The following is a 15,400-nucleotide window of genomic DNA, read 5'->3' on the forward strand; positions in this document are numbered from 1 at the left end:
TAATCTGGGTGTCATTCAGTCTTCCTGTAATCTGGGTGTCCTTCAGTCTTCCCGTAATATGGGTGTCATTCAGTATTCCTGTAATATGGGTGTCATTCAGGAGGGAGAAAGGGGGGAGAGCAATAGTGAAGGGATGATTCTCTAGGAGCCCCCTCCCCTCCTCTAGGAGCCCACCCCCCTCCTCTAGGAGCCCCTGTTCCTCCTCTAGGAGCCTTCTCCCCTCCTCTAGCAGCCTCCTCCCCTCCTCTAGGAGCCTCCTCCCCTCCTCTAGGAGCCTCCTCCCCTCCTCTAGGAGCCCCCTCCCCTCCTCTAGGAGCCCCCTCCCCTCTAGGAGCCCCCTCCCCTCCTCTAGGACTTAACACACACACACACACACACACACACACACACACACACACACACACAGACAACACACACACACACACCCTCTCATCAGGACAGGGTCCAGGAGTGCGGCACCCGGAAGGATACCTCCTAAACAGGAAGCCTCCTGACTGAGCATTGGAACCTGGGCGCTTCACAACGGGGCGTTTTCACTGCAATGTTTGACAACACACCACTTACCGATAGTGGCTGGCTCTCTCTCTCTCTCTCTCTCTCTCTCTCTCTCTCTCTCTCTCTCTCTGTCTCTGTCTCTCTCTGTCTCTGTCTCTCTCTCTCTCTCTCTCTCTCTCTCTCTCTCTCTCTCTCTCTCTCGCTCTCTCTGTCTGTCTCTCTCTCTCTCTCACAAATATATTCTGCTCTCTCTCTCACACAAATATTTTCTCTCTCTCTCTCTCTCTCTCTCATTGTCTCTCTCTCTGTCTCTCTCCTTCTCTCTCATTCTCTCTCTCTCTCTCTATCGCTCTCTCTGTCTCTCTCTCTCTCTCTTTCTCTCACAAATATATTCTGCTCTCTCTCTCTCTGTCTCTCTCGCTCTCTCGCTCTCTATGTCTTTGTCTCCCTCTGTCACTCTCTATTTCTCTCTGTCTCTCTCTCTCTCTCTCTCTCTCTCTCTCTCTCTCTCTCTCTCTCTCTCTCTCTGTCTCCTCTGTCTTGGTAACAGGACAGCAGGAATCCATATGGAGATCAGCCTTCGTCCACTAAGAGGTCTACAGTTGATTCAGGCTCTTCATTAACGTGTGTTTGACCAGGGTCTGGATAGGGTTCGGGCCGCGCCCAGAGAAATACACTAATCACAAACACACATAGCATGTCAGGCAACACACATGAAATGTATCCCACTAATGTTCTCTCCCTCTCTCCCCCCGCTCTCTTTCTCTCTCTCTCTCCTTCTCTCTCTATCCCCCCTCCCTGTCTCTCTCCCCCCTCTCTCTCTCCTTGTCTCTCTCCCCCTCCCTCTCTCCATGTCTCTCTCCCCCATTCCTCCTCCTCTCCCTCCCTCTCTCCCCTCTCCCCCTCCCTCCCTCCCCTCTCTCCCCTCTCTCTCCCCTCCCTCTCTCTCCCTCTCCCCCTCTCTCCCCTCTCTCTCCTCTCTCCCCTCCCTCTCCCCCTCCTCTCTCCCTCTCCTCTCTCTCTCTCCTCCTCCCCCTCCCTCTCCCTCTCCTCCCCCTCCCCTCCCTCTCTCCTTCTCTCCTCTCTCTCTCCCTCCTCCCTCCCTCCCTCCCCTCCCCCCCTCCCCCTCCCTCCCCCTCTCTCTCTCCCCTCTCTCTCTCTCTCTCCTCCCCTCCCCCTCCCCTCCCCCTCCCTCTCCCCCCTCTCTCTCTCTCTTCTCCTCCCTCCCTCCCCTCTCTCCCCCTCCCTCTCCCTCTCTCCCTCTCTCTCTCCTCTCCTCCCCCTCTCCCCTCCCTCCCTCTCTCTCTCCTCTCTCTCCCCCTCCCTCCCCCCCTCTCTCTCCTTCTCTCTCTCTCTCCCCCCTCCCTCCCCCCCTCCCCCTCTCCCCTCTCCCTCCCCTCCCTCCCCTCCCTCCCCCCTCTCTCTCTCTCTCCTCCCCCTCCCTCCCTCCCCCCTCTCTCTCTCCCTCTCTCTCTCTCTCCAGGATGTTTCCCCTCCCCTCCTCCAGACCAGGTCCCTCCCTCCCTCTCCCCCCCCCTCTGTTCCTCCTCCTCTCCTCTCTCCCTCCTGTCTCTGTTCTTCCTCCCCCTCCCTCCCTCCCTCTCCTTCCTCTCTCTCCCCCCCTCTCTCTCTCTCCAGAGATCTGTGTGATCAGTGAGGCTGAGGATCTCAGTGCGTCAGTAGATGTTCAGGATGTTTACACCAAGATCAAATGTAAAGTGGGCAGCTTCAACATGGACCAGTACCAGACCAGGTACACCCAGATGTCTCCTGGATCCTGACAGGACAGACTGGATCAGTCCTGGCTCTGTGTTCCTGTTCCTCTGTGTTCCTGGCTCTGTGTTCCTCTGTGTTCCTGTCTCTGTGTTCCTCTGTGTTCCTGTCTCTGTGTTCCTGTTCCTCTGTGTTCCTGTTCCTCTGTGTACCTGTTCCTCTGTGTTCCTCTGTGTTCCTGTCTCTGTGTTCCTCTGTGTTCCTGTCTCTGTGTTCCTGTCTCTGTGTTCCTGTCTCTGTGTTCATGTCTCAGGGGGCTGGGGATGGAGATATGAGAGAGGGGGTTGGGGTTGGAGCTATGAGAGAGGGGGTTGGGGATTGGAGCTTGAGAGAGGGGGCTGGGGATGGAGCTATGAGAGAGGGGGCTGGGGATGGAGCTATGAGAGAGGGGGTTGGGGATGGAGCTATGAGAGAGGGGGATGGGGCTATGGAGGGGGCTGGGGATGGAGCTATGAGAGAGGGGCTGGGGTTGGGGCTATGAGGGGGGGCTGGGGAGCTATGAGAGGGGGGGTTGGGGCTATGGGCTATGAGGAGGGGGCTGGGGTTGGGGCTATGAGAGAGGGGGCTGGGGTGGGGCTGAGAGAGGGGGCTGGGGAGCTATGAGGGCTGGGATGGGGCTATGAGAGAGGGGCTGGGGATGGGGCTATGAGAGAGGGGCTGGGGATGGAGCTATGAGAGGGATGGAGAGAGAGAGAGGGGCTGGGGATGGGGCTATGAGAGAGGGGGCTGGGGATGGAGCTATGAGAGAGGGGCTGGGGTTGGGGCTATGAGAGAGGGGGCTGGGGATGGGGCTATGAGAGAGGGGGGGTTGGGGGATGGGCTATGAGAGAGAGGGGCTGGGGTTGGGGCTATGAGAGGGGGCTGGGGATGGAGCTATGAGAGAGGGGGCTGGGGGGCTATGGGGCTATGAGAGAGGGGCTGGGGCTATGAGAGAGGGGGGGCTATGAGAGAGGGGCTGGGGATGGGGCTATGAGAGAGGGGGGGGATGGGGCTATGAGAGAGGGGGCTGGGGTTGGGGCTATGAGAGAGAGGGGCTGGGGATGGGGATGGGGTTGGGCTATGAGAGATGAGAGGGGGTTGGGGTTGGGAGCTATGAGAGAGGGGCTGGGGATGGAGCTATGAGAGAGGGAGCTGGGGATGGAGCTATGAGAGGGGGCTGGGGTTGGGGCTATGAGAGAGGGGGGGGCTGGGGATGGAGCTATGAGAGGGGGCTGGGGGGGCTATGAGAGAGGGGGCTGGGGCTATGGAGCTAGAGCTGGGGTTGGGGCTGGGGCTGGGAGTATGGAGCTAGAGGGGGCTGGGGATGGGGCTATGAGAGAGAGGGGGCTGGGGTTGGGGCTATGAGAGAGGGGCTGGGGATGGGGCTATGAGAGGGGCTGGGGGGGCTGGGGATGGGGCTATGAGAGAGGGGGCTGGGGATGGGAGCTATGAGAGAGGGGCTGGGGGGGCTATGAGAGAGGATGGAGCTATGAGAGAGGGGGCTGGGGTTGGGGCTATGGGGCTGGGGTTGGGGCTATGAGAGAGGGGGCTGGGGATGGGAGCTATGAGAGAGGGGGTTGGGGGGGCTGGGGCTGGGAGCTATGAGAGAGGGGCTGGGGATGGGGCTTGGGGATGGAGCTATGAGAGAGAGTATGGAGCTATGAGAGAGGGGGCTGGGGTTGAGAGGGGGCTATGAGGGGGGTTGGGGAGCTATGAGAGAGGGGTTGGGGTTGGAGCTATATGGAGCTATGAGAGAGGGGGCTGGGGTTGGAGCTATGAGAGAGGGGGTTGGAGCTATGAGAGAGAGGGCTGGGGATGGAGCTATGAGAGAGGGGGCTGGGGATGGAGCTATGAGAGAGGGGGTTGGGGATGGAGCTATGAGAGAGATGGGCTATGAGAGAGGGGGCTGGGGTTGGAGCTATGAGAGAGGGGGCTGGGGTTGGGAGCTATGAGAGAGGGGGTTGGGGTTGGAGCTATGAGAGAGGGGGGCTGGGGATGGAGCTATGAGAGAGGGGGCTGGGGATGGGGCTATGAGAGAGGGGCTGGGGATGGAGCTATGAGAGAGGGGGCTGGGGTTGGAGCTATGAGAGGGGCTGGGGTTGGAGCTATGAGAGAGGGGCTGGAGATGGGGCTATGAGAGAGGGGCTGGGGCTGGGGCTATGGAGCTATGAGAGCTGGGGGGCTGGGGTTAGGGCTATGAGAGAGGGGCTGGGGTTGGAGAGAGGGGTTGGGGATGGAGCTATGAGGGGGAGGGGGCTGGGGTTGGGGCTATGAGAGAGGGGGCTGGGGTTGGGCTGAGAGAGGGGCTGGGGGATGGGGGAGAGGAGGGGAGAGAGAGGGGAGAGGAGAGGGAGAGGGGAGGAGGGGGCTGGGGAGAGGAGAGGAGGAGAGGAGAGGAGAGGAGAGGAGAGGAGAGGAGAGGAGGAGGAGGGGAGGGGAGAGGAGAGGAGAGGAGAGGAGAGGAGGAGAGGAGAGGAGGGGAGGGAGGAGAGAGGGAGGGAGAAAGGAGGGGGAGGAGAGGAGAGGAGAGGAGAGGGAAAGGAGAGAGGAGAGGAGGGGAGAGGGGGGAGAGGAGGGGAGGAGGGAGGGAGAGGAGAGGAGAGGAGACATGGGAGTGGAGGTTATGATGGGGTGAGATGGAGGTAGGGTGTCGGCTTCTTGGTGTCGTCTTCAGTTCATCTTGTTTCTAATCCTCAGGTGGTCCTGCAGAGATTTATGTATCATCATGTACAGCTGTTATCCTGTTCTGATGTCGTCCTCTTGGTTTCTGGCGCTCCAGTGTGATACTATGTGTTATCCTGTTCTGATGTCGTCCTCTTGGTTTCTGGCGCTCCAGTGTGATACTCTGTGTTATCCTGTTCTGATGTCGTCCTCTTGGTTTCTGGCGCTCCAGTGTGATACTATGTGTTATCCTGATCTGATGTCGTCCTCTTGGTTTCTGGCGCTCCAGTGTGATACTCTGTGTTATCCTGTTCTGATGTCGTCCTCTTGGTTTCTGGCGCTCCAGTGTGATACTCTGTGTTATCCTGATCTGATGTCATCCTCTTGGTTTCTGGCGCTCCAGTGTGATACTCTGTGTTATCCTGATCTGATGTCATCCTCTTGGTTTCTGGCGCTCCGTCTGAATGGATCAATGTCTAATTTGTCGTTGTCAGTGTTTAAAGGTAGGGGTCAGGGTTTAAAGCCAGGGGTCAGGGTTTAAAGGTAGGGGTCAGGGTTTAAAGGCAGGGGTCAGGGTTTAAAGGTAGGGGTCAGGGTTTAAAGGTAGGGTTCAGGGTTTAAAGGCAGGGGTCAGGGTTTAAAGCAGGGGTCAGGGTTTAAAAGGGGTCAGGGTTTGGTAGGGGTCAGGGTTTAAAGCCAGGGGTCAGGGTTTAAAGCTCCAGTTTAAAGGTAGGGGTCAGGGTTTAAAGGTAGGGGTCAGGGTCTTGGTTTAAAGCCAGGGTCAGGGGTAGGGGTCAGGGTTTAAATGTAGGGGTCTGAGGGTTTAAAGCGCTCCAGGGGTCAGGGTTTAAAGCCAGGGTCAGGGTTTAAATCTCATCCTCTTGGTAGGGTCAGTGTGTTTAATGGTAGGGGTCAGGGTTTAAAGGTCGCCTCTTGGGGTCAGGGTTTAAGGCTTGGTTTCTGGGTCAGGTGTTTAAATGTCATCCTCTTGGGGTCAGGGTTTAAAGGTTATCCTGATCTGGGTCAGGGTTTAAAGGTAGGGTCAGGGTTTAAAGTTAGGGGTCAGGGTTTAAAGCCAGGGGTGAGGGTTTAAAGGTAGGGGTCAGGGTTTAAAGCCAGGGGTCAGTTTAAAGGTATAGGTCAGGGTTTAAAGGTAGGGGGTCAGGGTTTAAAGCCAGGGGTCAGGGTTTAAAGGTGGGGTTAGTGTGTTTAAAGGTAGGTGTCAGGGTTTAAAGGTAGGGGTCAGGGTGAGGGCTGCTGGGTCGTTATATTAGGTACAGTGTGATGCTATGTGTTCCAGGCCTGATGAGGGGCTGCTGGGCCTGTTCTGATGGGCTGCTGGGGTCGTTATATTAGGTACAGTGTGATGCTATGTGTTATCCAGGCCTCCAGGCCTGATGGATCAATGTCTAATTGAGGTAGGGGGGCTGCTGGGCCTGTGTTCCAGGGGTCAGGGGCTGCCAGGGGTCAGGATTTAAAGGTAGGGGTCAGGGCTTTAAAGGTAGGGGTACAGTGTGATGCTATGTGTTCCAGGCCTGGTGAGGGCTGCTGGGTCAGGGTTATATTAGGTACAGTGTGATGCTATGTGTTCCAGGCCTGGTGAGGGCTGCTGGGGTGAGGGCTGCTGGGTCATTATATTAGGTACAGTGTGATGCTATGTGTTCCAGGCCTGGTGGGGGGAGGCTGCTGGGGGTTATATTAGGTACAGTGTGATGCTATGTGTTCCAGGCCTGGTGAGGGCTGCTGCCTGGTGAGGGTCTGGGTTATATTAGGTACAGTGTGATGCTATGTGTTCCAGGCCTGGTGAGGCTGCTGGGCCTGGTGAGGGCTGCTGGGTCATTATATTAGGTACAGTGTGATGCTATGTGTTCCAGGCCTGGTGAGGTCTGCTGGGCCTGGTGAGGGCTGCTGGGTCGTTATATTAGGTACAGTGTGATGCTATGTGTTCCAGGCCTGGTGAGAGCTGCTGGGCCTGGTGAGGGCTGCTGGGTCATTATATTAGGTACAGTGTGATGCTATGTGTTGATGCTATGTGTTCCAGGCCTGGTGAGGGCTGCTTATATTAGGTACAGTGTGATGCTATGTGTTCCAGGCCTGGTGAGGGCTGCTGGGTCGTTATATTAGGTACAGTGTGATGCTATGTGTTCCAGGCCTGGTGAGGGCTGCTGGGTCAGTGTCGTTATATTAGGTACAGTGTGATGCTATGTGTTCCAGGCCTGGTGAGGGCTGCTGGGTCGTTATATTAGGTACAGTGTGATGCTATGTGTTCCAGGCCTGGTGAGGGCTGCTGGGTCGTTATATTAGGTACAGTGTGATGCTATGTGTTCCAGGCCTGGTGAGGGCTGCTGGGCCTGGTACAGTGTGATGCTATGTGTTATGGTGAGGCTGCTGGGTGTGATGCTATGTATATTAGGCCAGTGTGAGGGCTGCTGGGCCTGGTGAGGGCTGCTGGGTCGTTATATTAGGTACAGTGTGATGCTATGTGTTCCAGGCCTGGTGAGGGCTGCTGGGCCTGGTGAGGGTTGCTGGGTCATTATATTAGGTACAGTGTGATGCTATGTGTTCCAGGCCTGGTGAGGGCTGCTGGGTATGTCGTGAAGGAGTCGTCCTACAGGCCAAGGACACGTCTGTGGTGAGGCCTTCGTCTAGAGCAGCATGCCGCTCTGCTCCCGTTGACCGCCCCGACCCCCCCTGCCCAGATATATCTGCCCTTCTCTTAACCTAGCTAGGCCAATGACATCTCTACTCTGACCACTGGAGAAACGATGGGGGGGTGGAACACAGAGACACACAGTTTAAACAACATCATGACAGAAGGCCCATAATGAGGTTACCAGTTGTCTGTCTATGAAGAGATATGATGACAGTAAGAGGTTGGTGTTGTGGGCCCCCCCCCATTGGGTGTCCCCACCCTCCCCCCCCATTCTCCAGTTGCTCTGATCTGCTGTAATAATCTAATGGAATCAGGTTGAAACTGTGATTAATAATCTAATGGAATCAGGTTGAAACTGTGATTCCGTGACTCTAATCTAATGGAATCAGGTTGAAACTGTGATTCCGTGACTCTAATCTAATGGAATCAGGTTGAAACTGTGATTCCGTGACTCTAATCTAATGGAATCAGGTTGAAACTGTGATTCCGTGACTCTAATCTAATGGAATCAGTGTTTCTGTGACACGGGGCTCCCAGTCCTCCTGTCCCGGGATGATGATGTCACAGTGGTTGGAGAGATGGCTTTGTGCTGACGCCTGCTGCCCAGAGGGTCTCTGACTAAATATACACATCAACAACGGGGCTGTGTTCGGGAAGGGGCGACACGTTCCTAATGTTTCAGACAGAAATGTACTGATTAACTTCTTGCGTCGAGCCATCCCGGATCCCGTATCGTGACTACAGCCTCAAGCTCATTACCATAACGCAACGTTAACTATTCATGAAAATCGCAAATGAAATGAAATTTAATCTATTTGCTCTCAAGCTTAGCCTTTTGTTAACAACACTGTTAATCTCAGATTTTCAAAATATGCTTCTCAACCATTGCAAAACAAGCATTTGTGTAACAGTATTGATAGCTAGCGTAGCATTTAGCGTAGCATTTAGCGTTAGCATTCAGCAGGCAACATTTTCACAAAAACCAGAAAAGCATTCAAATAAAATCATTTACCTTTGAAGAACTTTGGATGTTTTCAATGAGGAGACTCTCAGTTAGATAGCAAATGTTCCGTTTGTACAAAAAATATTATTTGTGTTGACAAATCGCTCCGTTTTGTTCATCACGTTTGGGTACATTTTAAAAAAAAAAAAATTTATAAAAATATTAAGTCATTAAAACGCAAACTTTTTTCCAAATGAACTCCATAATATCGACAGAAACATGGCAAACCGATGTTTAGAATCAATCCTCAAGGTGTTTTTCACATATCTATCGACGATAAAATCCTTCGTGGCAGTTGACTTTCTCTTCTGAAGAAATGGAACGGCGCATGGACCTACAGATTACGCAATAATTTCGACACAGGACACCGGGCGGACACCTGGTAAATGTAGTCTCTTATGGTCAATCTTCCAATGATATGCCTACAAACACGTCACAATGCTGCAGACACCTTGGAGAAACGACACAAAGGGCAGGCTCATTCCTGGCGCATTCACAGCCATATAAGGAGACATTGGAACACAGCGCCTTCAGAATCTGGGGCATTTCCTGTATGAAACTTCATCTTGGTTTCGCCTGTAGCATTAGTTCTGGGGCACTCACAGATAATATCTTTGCAGTTTTGGAAACGTCAAGAGTTTTTTCGTTCCAAAGCTGTCAATTACATGCATAGTCGAGCATCTTTTCGTGACAAAATATCTTGTTTAAAACAGGAACGTTTTTTATCCAAAAATTAAAAGAGCGCCCCCTATCTCGAAGAAGTTAAAGTTGTCCACGATGACGATCCCTTATTATACATGACAGATATATCATATCTGTTGAACACGTTTCTATCTCGGTGTTGTGTTACCTGCCCGGCAGGAAGTGCGTCAGCCGGCCCGGCAGGAAGTGTGTCAGCATAAGGCCATCCCTCAATGATCCTGATGCTTCAAGCTAAAGAACAGAAAACTAATTTCATTTGTTCGGTTCTTCTCTTATTTTGTTTTGTTTTGTAGAAAAAAAAATCTAATCATCACATCTCTTCTTAATCCAGTCTTATTGATTTGTATTTCTTGACTTCTGTCCCCTCCCTCCTCCTTTCTCTCTCTTGTCCCCCTCCTCTCCCCCCCCCTCCAGTCCAGAGGAGGGGTCTGGTCTTGCAGTGGGCCGCTGTGGAGGGGTTGTCCTGTCTTGTACTGATAAGCTGAACAGACGTACGGTGTTGGTCCGACCCGTCAGCAAACAGGACTCCTTCAGCCACCTCTCTGGCTTCCTTCCGCCTGTAAGAACCGGTTCCTCTTCCGCTGTCTGAGTTCTAAGAACACAGAGTGTTTCCTCTTCAGCTCTCTGCGTTCTAAGAACACAGTGTTTCCTCTTCCGCTGTCTAAGTTCTAAGAACACAGAGTGTTTCCTCTTCAGCTGTCTGAGTTCTAGGAACACAGAGTGTTTCCTCTTCAGCTGTCTGAGTTCTAGGAACACAGAGTGTTTCCTCTTCAGCTGTCTGAGTTCTAAGAACACAGAGTGTTTCCTCTTCAGCTGTCTGAGTTCTCATCAGCTGTCTGAGTTCTCATCAACCTTGGTCACAGTGGGCTTTTTACCCAACTAGCCCGTTTAACTCCCATCATGCAGTGCCATCCCCAGAAGCCAATCAGGTTATGATATGGGAACGTCACTCAGACTGAACTCTGTCTAAACGTTCCTGTTCACCCGTACCTAGTCGCTACAATCAGGACTTTCAAGTGGACTAAATCGACCTCAGATTTGGCTTTTGGGGGGCGATGGGAATCATCACCTGCACAGGGAGTAATAACTCCAAGTTACATCCTGGTCCTGAGGGTTAGAGGTCAAATCTCTCCTCCATAGATGGGTTTTAAATTCAACCTGTTGTTCATACGATAAGTACGAAGGCCTACACAATGACCCATGAGGTATTCAACTTGTTCTCTGTGCGTTCAGTGATGAACCATCTTTATCGTCCAAGGTTGATGAAAGCCCAAACTCGTGTGATTGATGTGGAAAAGAGCTCTACTTTTCCTTCTCTACTTTTTCCTGGGAAAATCTCTTATCTCTTTATCAATCGCCTCTCCTCGTAATTTAACGTCATTTTCTTTCACTTGTATTGTAAAATTGAAATATTTTCGTCTGTAATGAATTTGTGTAAATCAAACGTTAAGATTGTTAACAGTAGATAGATGCTGCTTGTAAATCAGAGATATTATTTAACTTTGAATTTACTTCCTTGTTGTTAAGAGGTACGGCCCTCCAGAAGACGCCTGGTATCCTCTAGTTTAATTTAGAGACCAGACAGATATATGGATGCATTGTTAGCTTCAGCGTGGCTAACTGCTGTTAGATACAATCACATACAGTACAGGTCTGGGATCAGTCACATACAGTACAGGTCTGGGATCAGTCACATACAGTACAGGTCTGGGATCAGTCACATACAGTACAGGTCTGGGATTAGTCACATACAGTACAGGTCTGGGATCAGTCACATACAGTACAGGTCTGGGATCAGTCACATACAGTACAGGCATGGGTTCAGTCACATACAGTACAGGCCTGGGATCAGTCACATACAGTACAGGTCTGTTAGATACAATCACATACAGTACAGGTCTGGGATCAGTCACATACAGTACAGGTCTGGGATCAGTCACATACAGTACAGGTCTGGGATCAGTCACATACAGTACAGGTCTGGAATCAGTCACATACAGTACAGGTCTGGGATCAGTCATACAGTACAGGTCAGATCACAGGCCTGGGACAGTCACATACAGTACAGGTCTGGGATCAGTCACATACAGTACAGGTCTGGGATCAGTCACATACAGTACAGGTCTGGGATCAGTCACATACAGTACAGGTCTGGGATCAGTCACATACAGTACAGGTCTGGGATCAGTCACAGTACAGGTCTGGGATTACAGGCCAGGTGGGATCAGTCACATACAGTACAGGTCTGGGATCAGTCACATACAGTACAGGTCTGGGATCAGTCACATACAGTACAGGTCTGGGATCAGTCACATACAGTACAGGTCTGGGATCAGTCACATACAGTACAGGTCTGGGATCAGTCACATACAGTACAGGTCTGGGATCAGTCACATACAGTACAGGTCTGGGATCAGTCACATACAGTACAGGTCTGGGATAAGTCACATACAGTACAGGTCTGGGATCAGTCACATACAGTACAGGTCTGGGATCAGTCACATACAGTACAGGTCTGGGATCAGTCACACACAGTACAGGCCTGGGTGCACTACATTAGACCAGTAGGGGGCTTTATGAGTGTGGTATTGGTGTATCAGGAGACTGTTCATAGGAAGTGTTATCTTAAAGCTCTGGTCTTTGACTGGAGATTCTCCATTGTAGTCCAGGAGTTGGTTTAATGTGTCTCAGTTAGTGTTTATGTGGTGTTCCACTGTGAACCTGTTGTCTCCGCCTCCTCCACCTCCCCACCAATCAGACAGCAGCCAAGGTCCTGGAGGTTTCCTCCCACCAGCAGCACGGATTCCTGTCCATCACATACACCCAGGTTATTATTACAATAGTTATTATTGTTGTTGTTTATATTATTATTATTATTATTATATATTATTATTATTTATTATTATTATTATATTATTATATATTATTATTATTATTATATTATTATATATTATTATTATTATTATTATTTATTATTATTATTATTATTATTAGATATATATTATTATTATTATTATTATATTATTATATATTATTATTATTATTATTATTATTATTATATTATTATATATTATTATTATATTATTATGGAGATTCTCCATTAGTCCAGGGGGTTATATTATTATTATTTATTATTATTATTATATTATTATATATTATTATTATATTATTATATTATTATTATTATATTATTATATATTATTATTATTTATTATTATTATTATATTATTATATATTATTATTATTATTTATTATTATTATTATTGTTTATATTATTAGATATATATTATTATTATTATTTATTCATATTATTATTATATATTCATTATTATTATTATTATTATTATTATTATATTATTATTATTTATATATTCATTATTATTATATATTATTATTATTATTATTATTATTATTATATTATTATTATTATATATTATTATTATTTATATATATTTTATTATTATTTTATTCATTAGTATTATTATTATGTGTTATTATTATATATTCATATTATTATATATTAATTATTATAATGTATTATTATATATTCATTATTATTAGTGTTATTAGTATTATTATGTATTCATTAGTAGTATTATGTATTCATTAGTATTATTATAATATTATTATTATTGTTATCGTTATATATTCATTGTTAGTATTACTATGAGTATGATTATGTATACATTGGTATTATTATGTATTCATTAGTATTATTATGTATTCATTAGTAGTATGATTTATTTCATTAGTATTATTATGTATTCATTAGTATTATTATGTATTCATTAGTAGTATGATTTATTTCATTAGTATTAGTATTATTATAGTAGTATTTCATTCATTATTATTATGTATTCATTAGTATTATTATGTATTCATTAGTATTATTATGTATTCATTAGTAGTATGATTTATTTCATTAGTATTATTATGTATTCATTAGTAGTAGTATTTATTCATTAGTATTATTATGTATTCATTAGTAGTAGTATTTATTCATTAGTATTATTATGTATTCATTAGTATTATTATGTATTCATTTATTCATTAGTAGTAGTATTTATTCATTAGTAGTATTATTTATTCATTAGTATTATTATGTATTCATTAGTAGTAGTATTTATTCATTAGTATTATTATGTATTCATTAGTAGTAGTATTTATTCATTAGTATTATTATGTATTCATTAGTATTATTATATATTCATTAGTATTATTATGTATTCATTAGTATTATTATGTATTCATTAGTATTATTAGTATTATTATTTATTCATTAGTATTATTATGTATTCATTAGTAGTAGTATTTATTCATTAGTATTATTATGTATTCATTAGTATTATTATGTATTCATTAGTATTATTATGTATTCATTAGTAGTAGTATATATTCATTAGTATTATTATGTATTCATTAGTATTATTATGTATTCATTAGTAGTAGTATTTATTCATTAGTATTATTATATATTCATTAGTATTATTATGTATTCATTAGTATTATGTATTCATTAGTATTATGTATTCATTAGTAGTAGTATTTATTCATTAGTAGTATTATGTATTCATTAGTATTATTATGTATTCATTATTATTACTACTACTAGTAGTAGTAATATAATGTATTTATATAAATATTACCTTGCCCCAGGCGGTCACCAGAAACGTCCGCCACAAGTTGACCACGCGGCTGGAACGAGCAGATCCTCGTGGGGCCCAGCAGCTGACGGAGGGCCCGGCTGACGGGTCTCCCCACTACCTGAGAGAGATCCTGTTGACCGCCCAACCTTTTGACCTTGTCCTCTCCTGTCCCTTACTGGCCACCGTAGCCGGGGTGTTCCACGCCTCGCTGCCACGACGATACCGGGACCTCGGCAAGACGGCGGGCCAGCCGATGAGAAGTCACGCCCTGACGTCGCGCAGCCTGCCTCTGATATATGTCAACACATCAGTGATCAGGGTGTTTTGTCCCTGGAACCCGGACGGACAGGACAGACACACAGGTAAGACTGGACGGACAGGACAGACAGGACAGACACACAGGTAAGACTGGACGGACAGGACAGACACACAGGTAAGACTGGACGGACAGGACAGACACACAGGTAAGACTGGACACACAGGACAGACAGGACAGACACACAGGTAAGACTGGACGGACAGGACAGACTGGACACACAGGACAGACAGGACAGACACACAGGTAAGACTGGACGGACAGGACAGACACACAGGTAAGACTGGACGGACAGGACAGACACACAGGTAAGACTGGACGGACTGGACAGACAGGACAGACTGGACAGACAGGACAGACACACAGGTAAGACTGGACGGACAGGACAGACACACAGGTAAGACTGGACAGACAGGACAGACACACAGGTAAGACTGGACGGACAGGACAGACACACAGGTAAGACTGTTCAGGACAGACAGGGACAGACCCTCCTGTAGGTTATAACTCCAAACCTGTTCCTGGAGAGAGACCCTCCTGTAAGGTTATAACTCCAACCCTGTTCCTGGAGAGAGACCCTCCTGTAGGTTATAACTCCAACCCTGTTCCTGGAGAGAGACCCTCCTGTAAGGTTATAACTCCAACCCTGTTCCTGGAGAGAGACCCTCCTGTAGGTTATAACTCCAACCCTGTTCCTGGAGAGTGACCCTCCTGTAGGTTATCTCCTCAGGGGGGCTCCTCAGGAACAGGTTTGGAGTTAAAACCTACATGAGGGTTAATGCATGTCATGGTACTGAAGTGTATAGGATCTGTCTGGGTCTGATACCCACTGTGTGTTGTGTCTCCCAGAACCCCAGCTGAGGAGAGAGAGAGAGGACACTCTGGTACTGAAGATAGGATCTGTCAGCGTGGCCCCTCAGGCAGATAACCCTCTGACCAGAACCGTGCTGCGCAAGGACATCTACCAGTGAGTCTATTCTACTACTCTCCTCCTTCCTCTCCTCCTCCCTCTCTCCTCTCCTCCCTCGCTCCTCTCCTTTCCTCCTCCCTCTCTACTCTCCTCCTTCCTCTCCTCCTCCCTCTCTCCTCTCCTCCTCCCTCTCTCCTCTCCTCCCTCTCTCCTCCTCCCTCTCTCCTCTCCTCTCCTCCTCCCTCTCTCCTCTCCTCTCCTC

At 48.0% G+C, this 15,400-nt stretch overlaps 1 protein-coding gene across 1 annotated transcript in view; it reads left to right on the forward strand.

Moving 5' to 3' along the window:
• LOC135570111 (intermembrane lipid transfer protein VPS13B-like) overlaps positions 1 to 15,400 on the forward strand; it is a gene marked incomplete at its 3' end in the record, with an annotated part of 88,329 nt that overhangs the window by 2,444 nt on the left and 70,485 nt on the right. The window contains exons 5-9 of the mRNA XM_065016181.1: positions 2,134 to 2,248; positions 9,681 to 9,825; positions 12,025 to 12,093; positions 13,923 to 14,274; positions 15,078 to 15,195. Of these exons, the coding sequence (XP_064872253.1) occupies positions 2,134 to 2,248; positions 9,681 to 9,825; positions 12,025 to 12,093; positions 13,923 to 14,274; positions 15,078 to 15,195 (799 nt within the window). The remainder of the gene's footprint in view (positions 1 to 2,133; positions 2,249 to 9,680; positions 9,826 to 12,024; positions 12,094 to 13,922; positions 14,275 to 15,077; positions 15,196 to 15,400) is intronic.

The sequence above is a fragment of the Oncorhynchus nerka genome, unplaced genomic scaffold, assembly GCF_034236695.1.
Source record: "Oncorhynchus nerka isolate Pitt River unplaced genomic scaffold, Oner_Uvic_2.0 unplaced_scaffold_1099, whole genome shotgun sequence".
NCBI lineage: Eukaryota > Metazoa > Chordata > Actinopteri > Salmoniformes > Salmonidae > Oncorhynchus > Oncorhynchus nerka.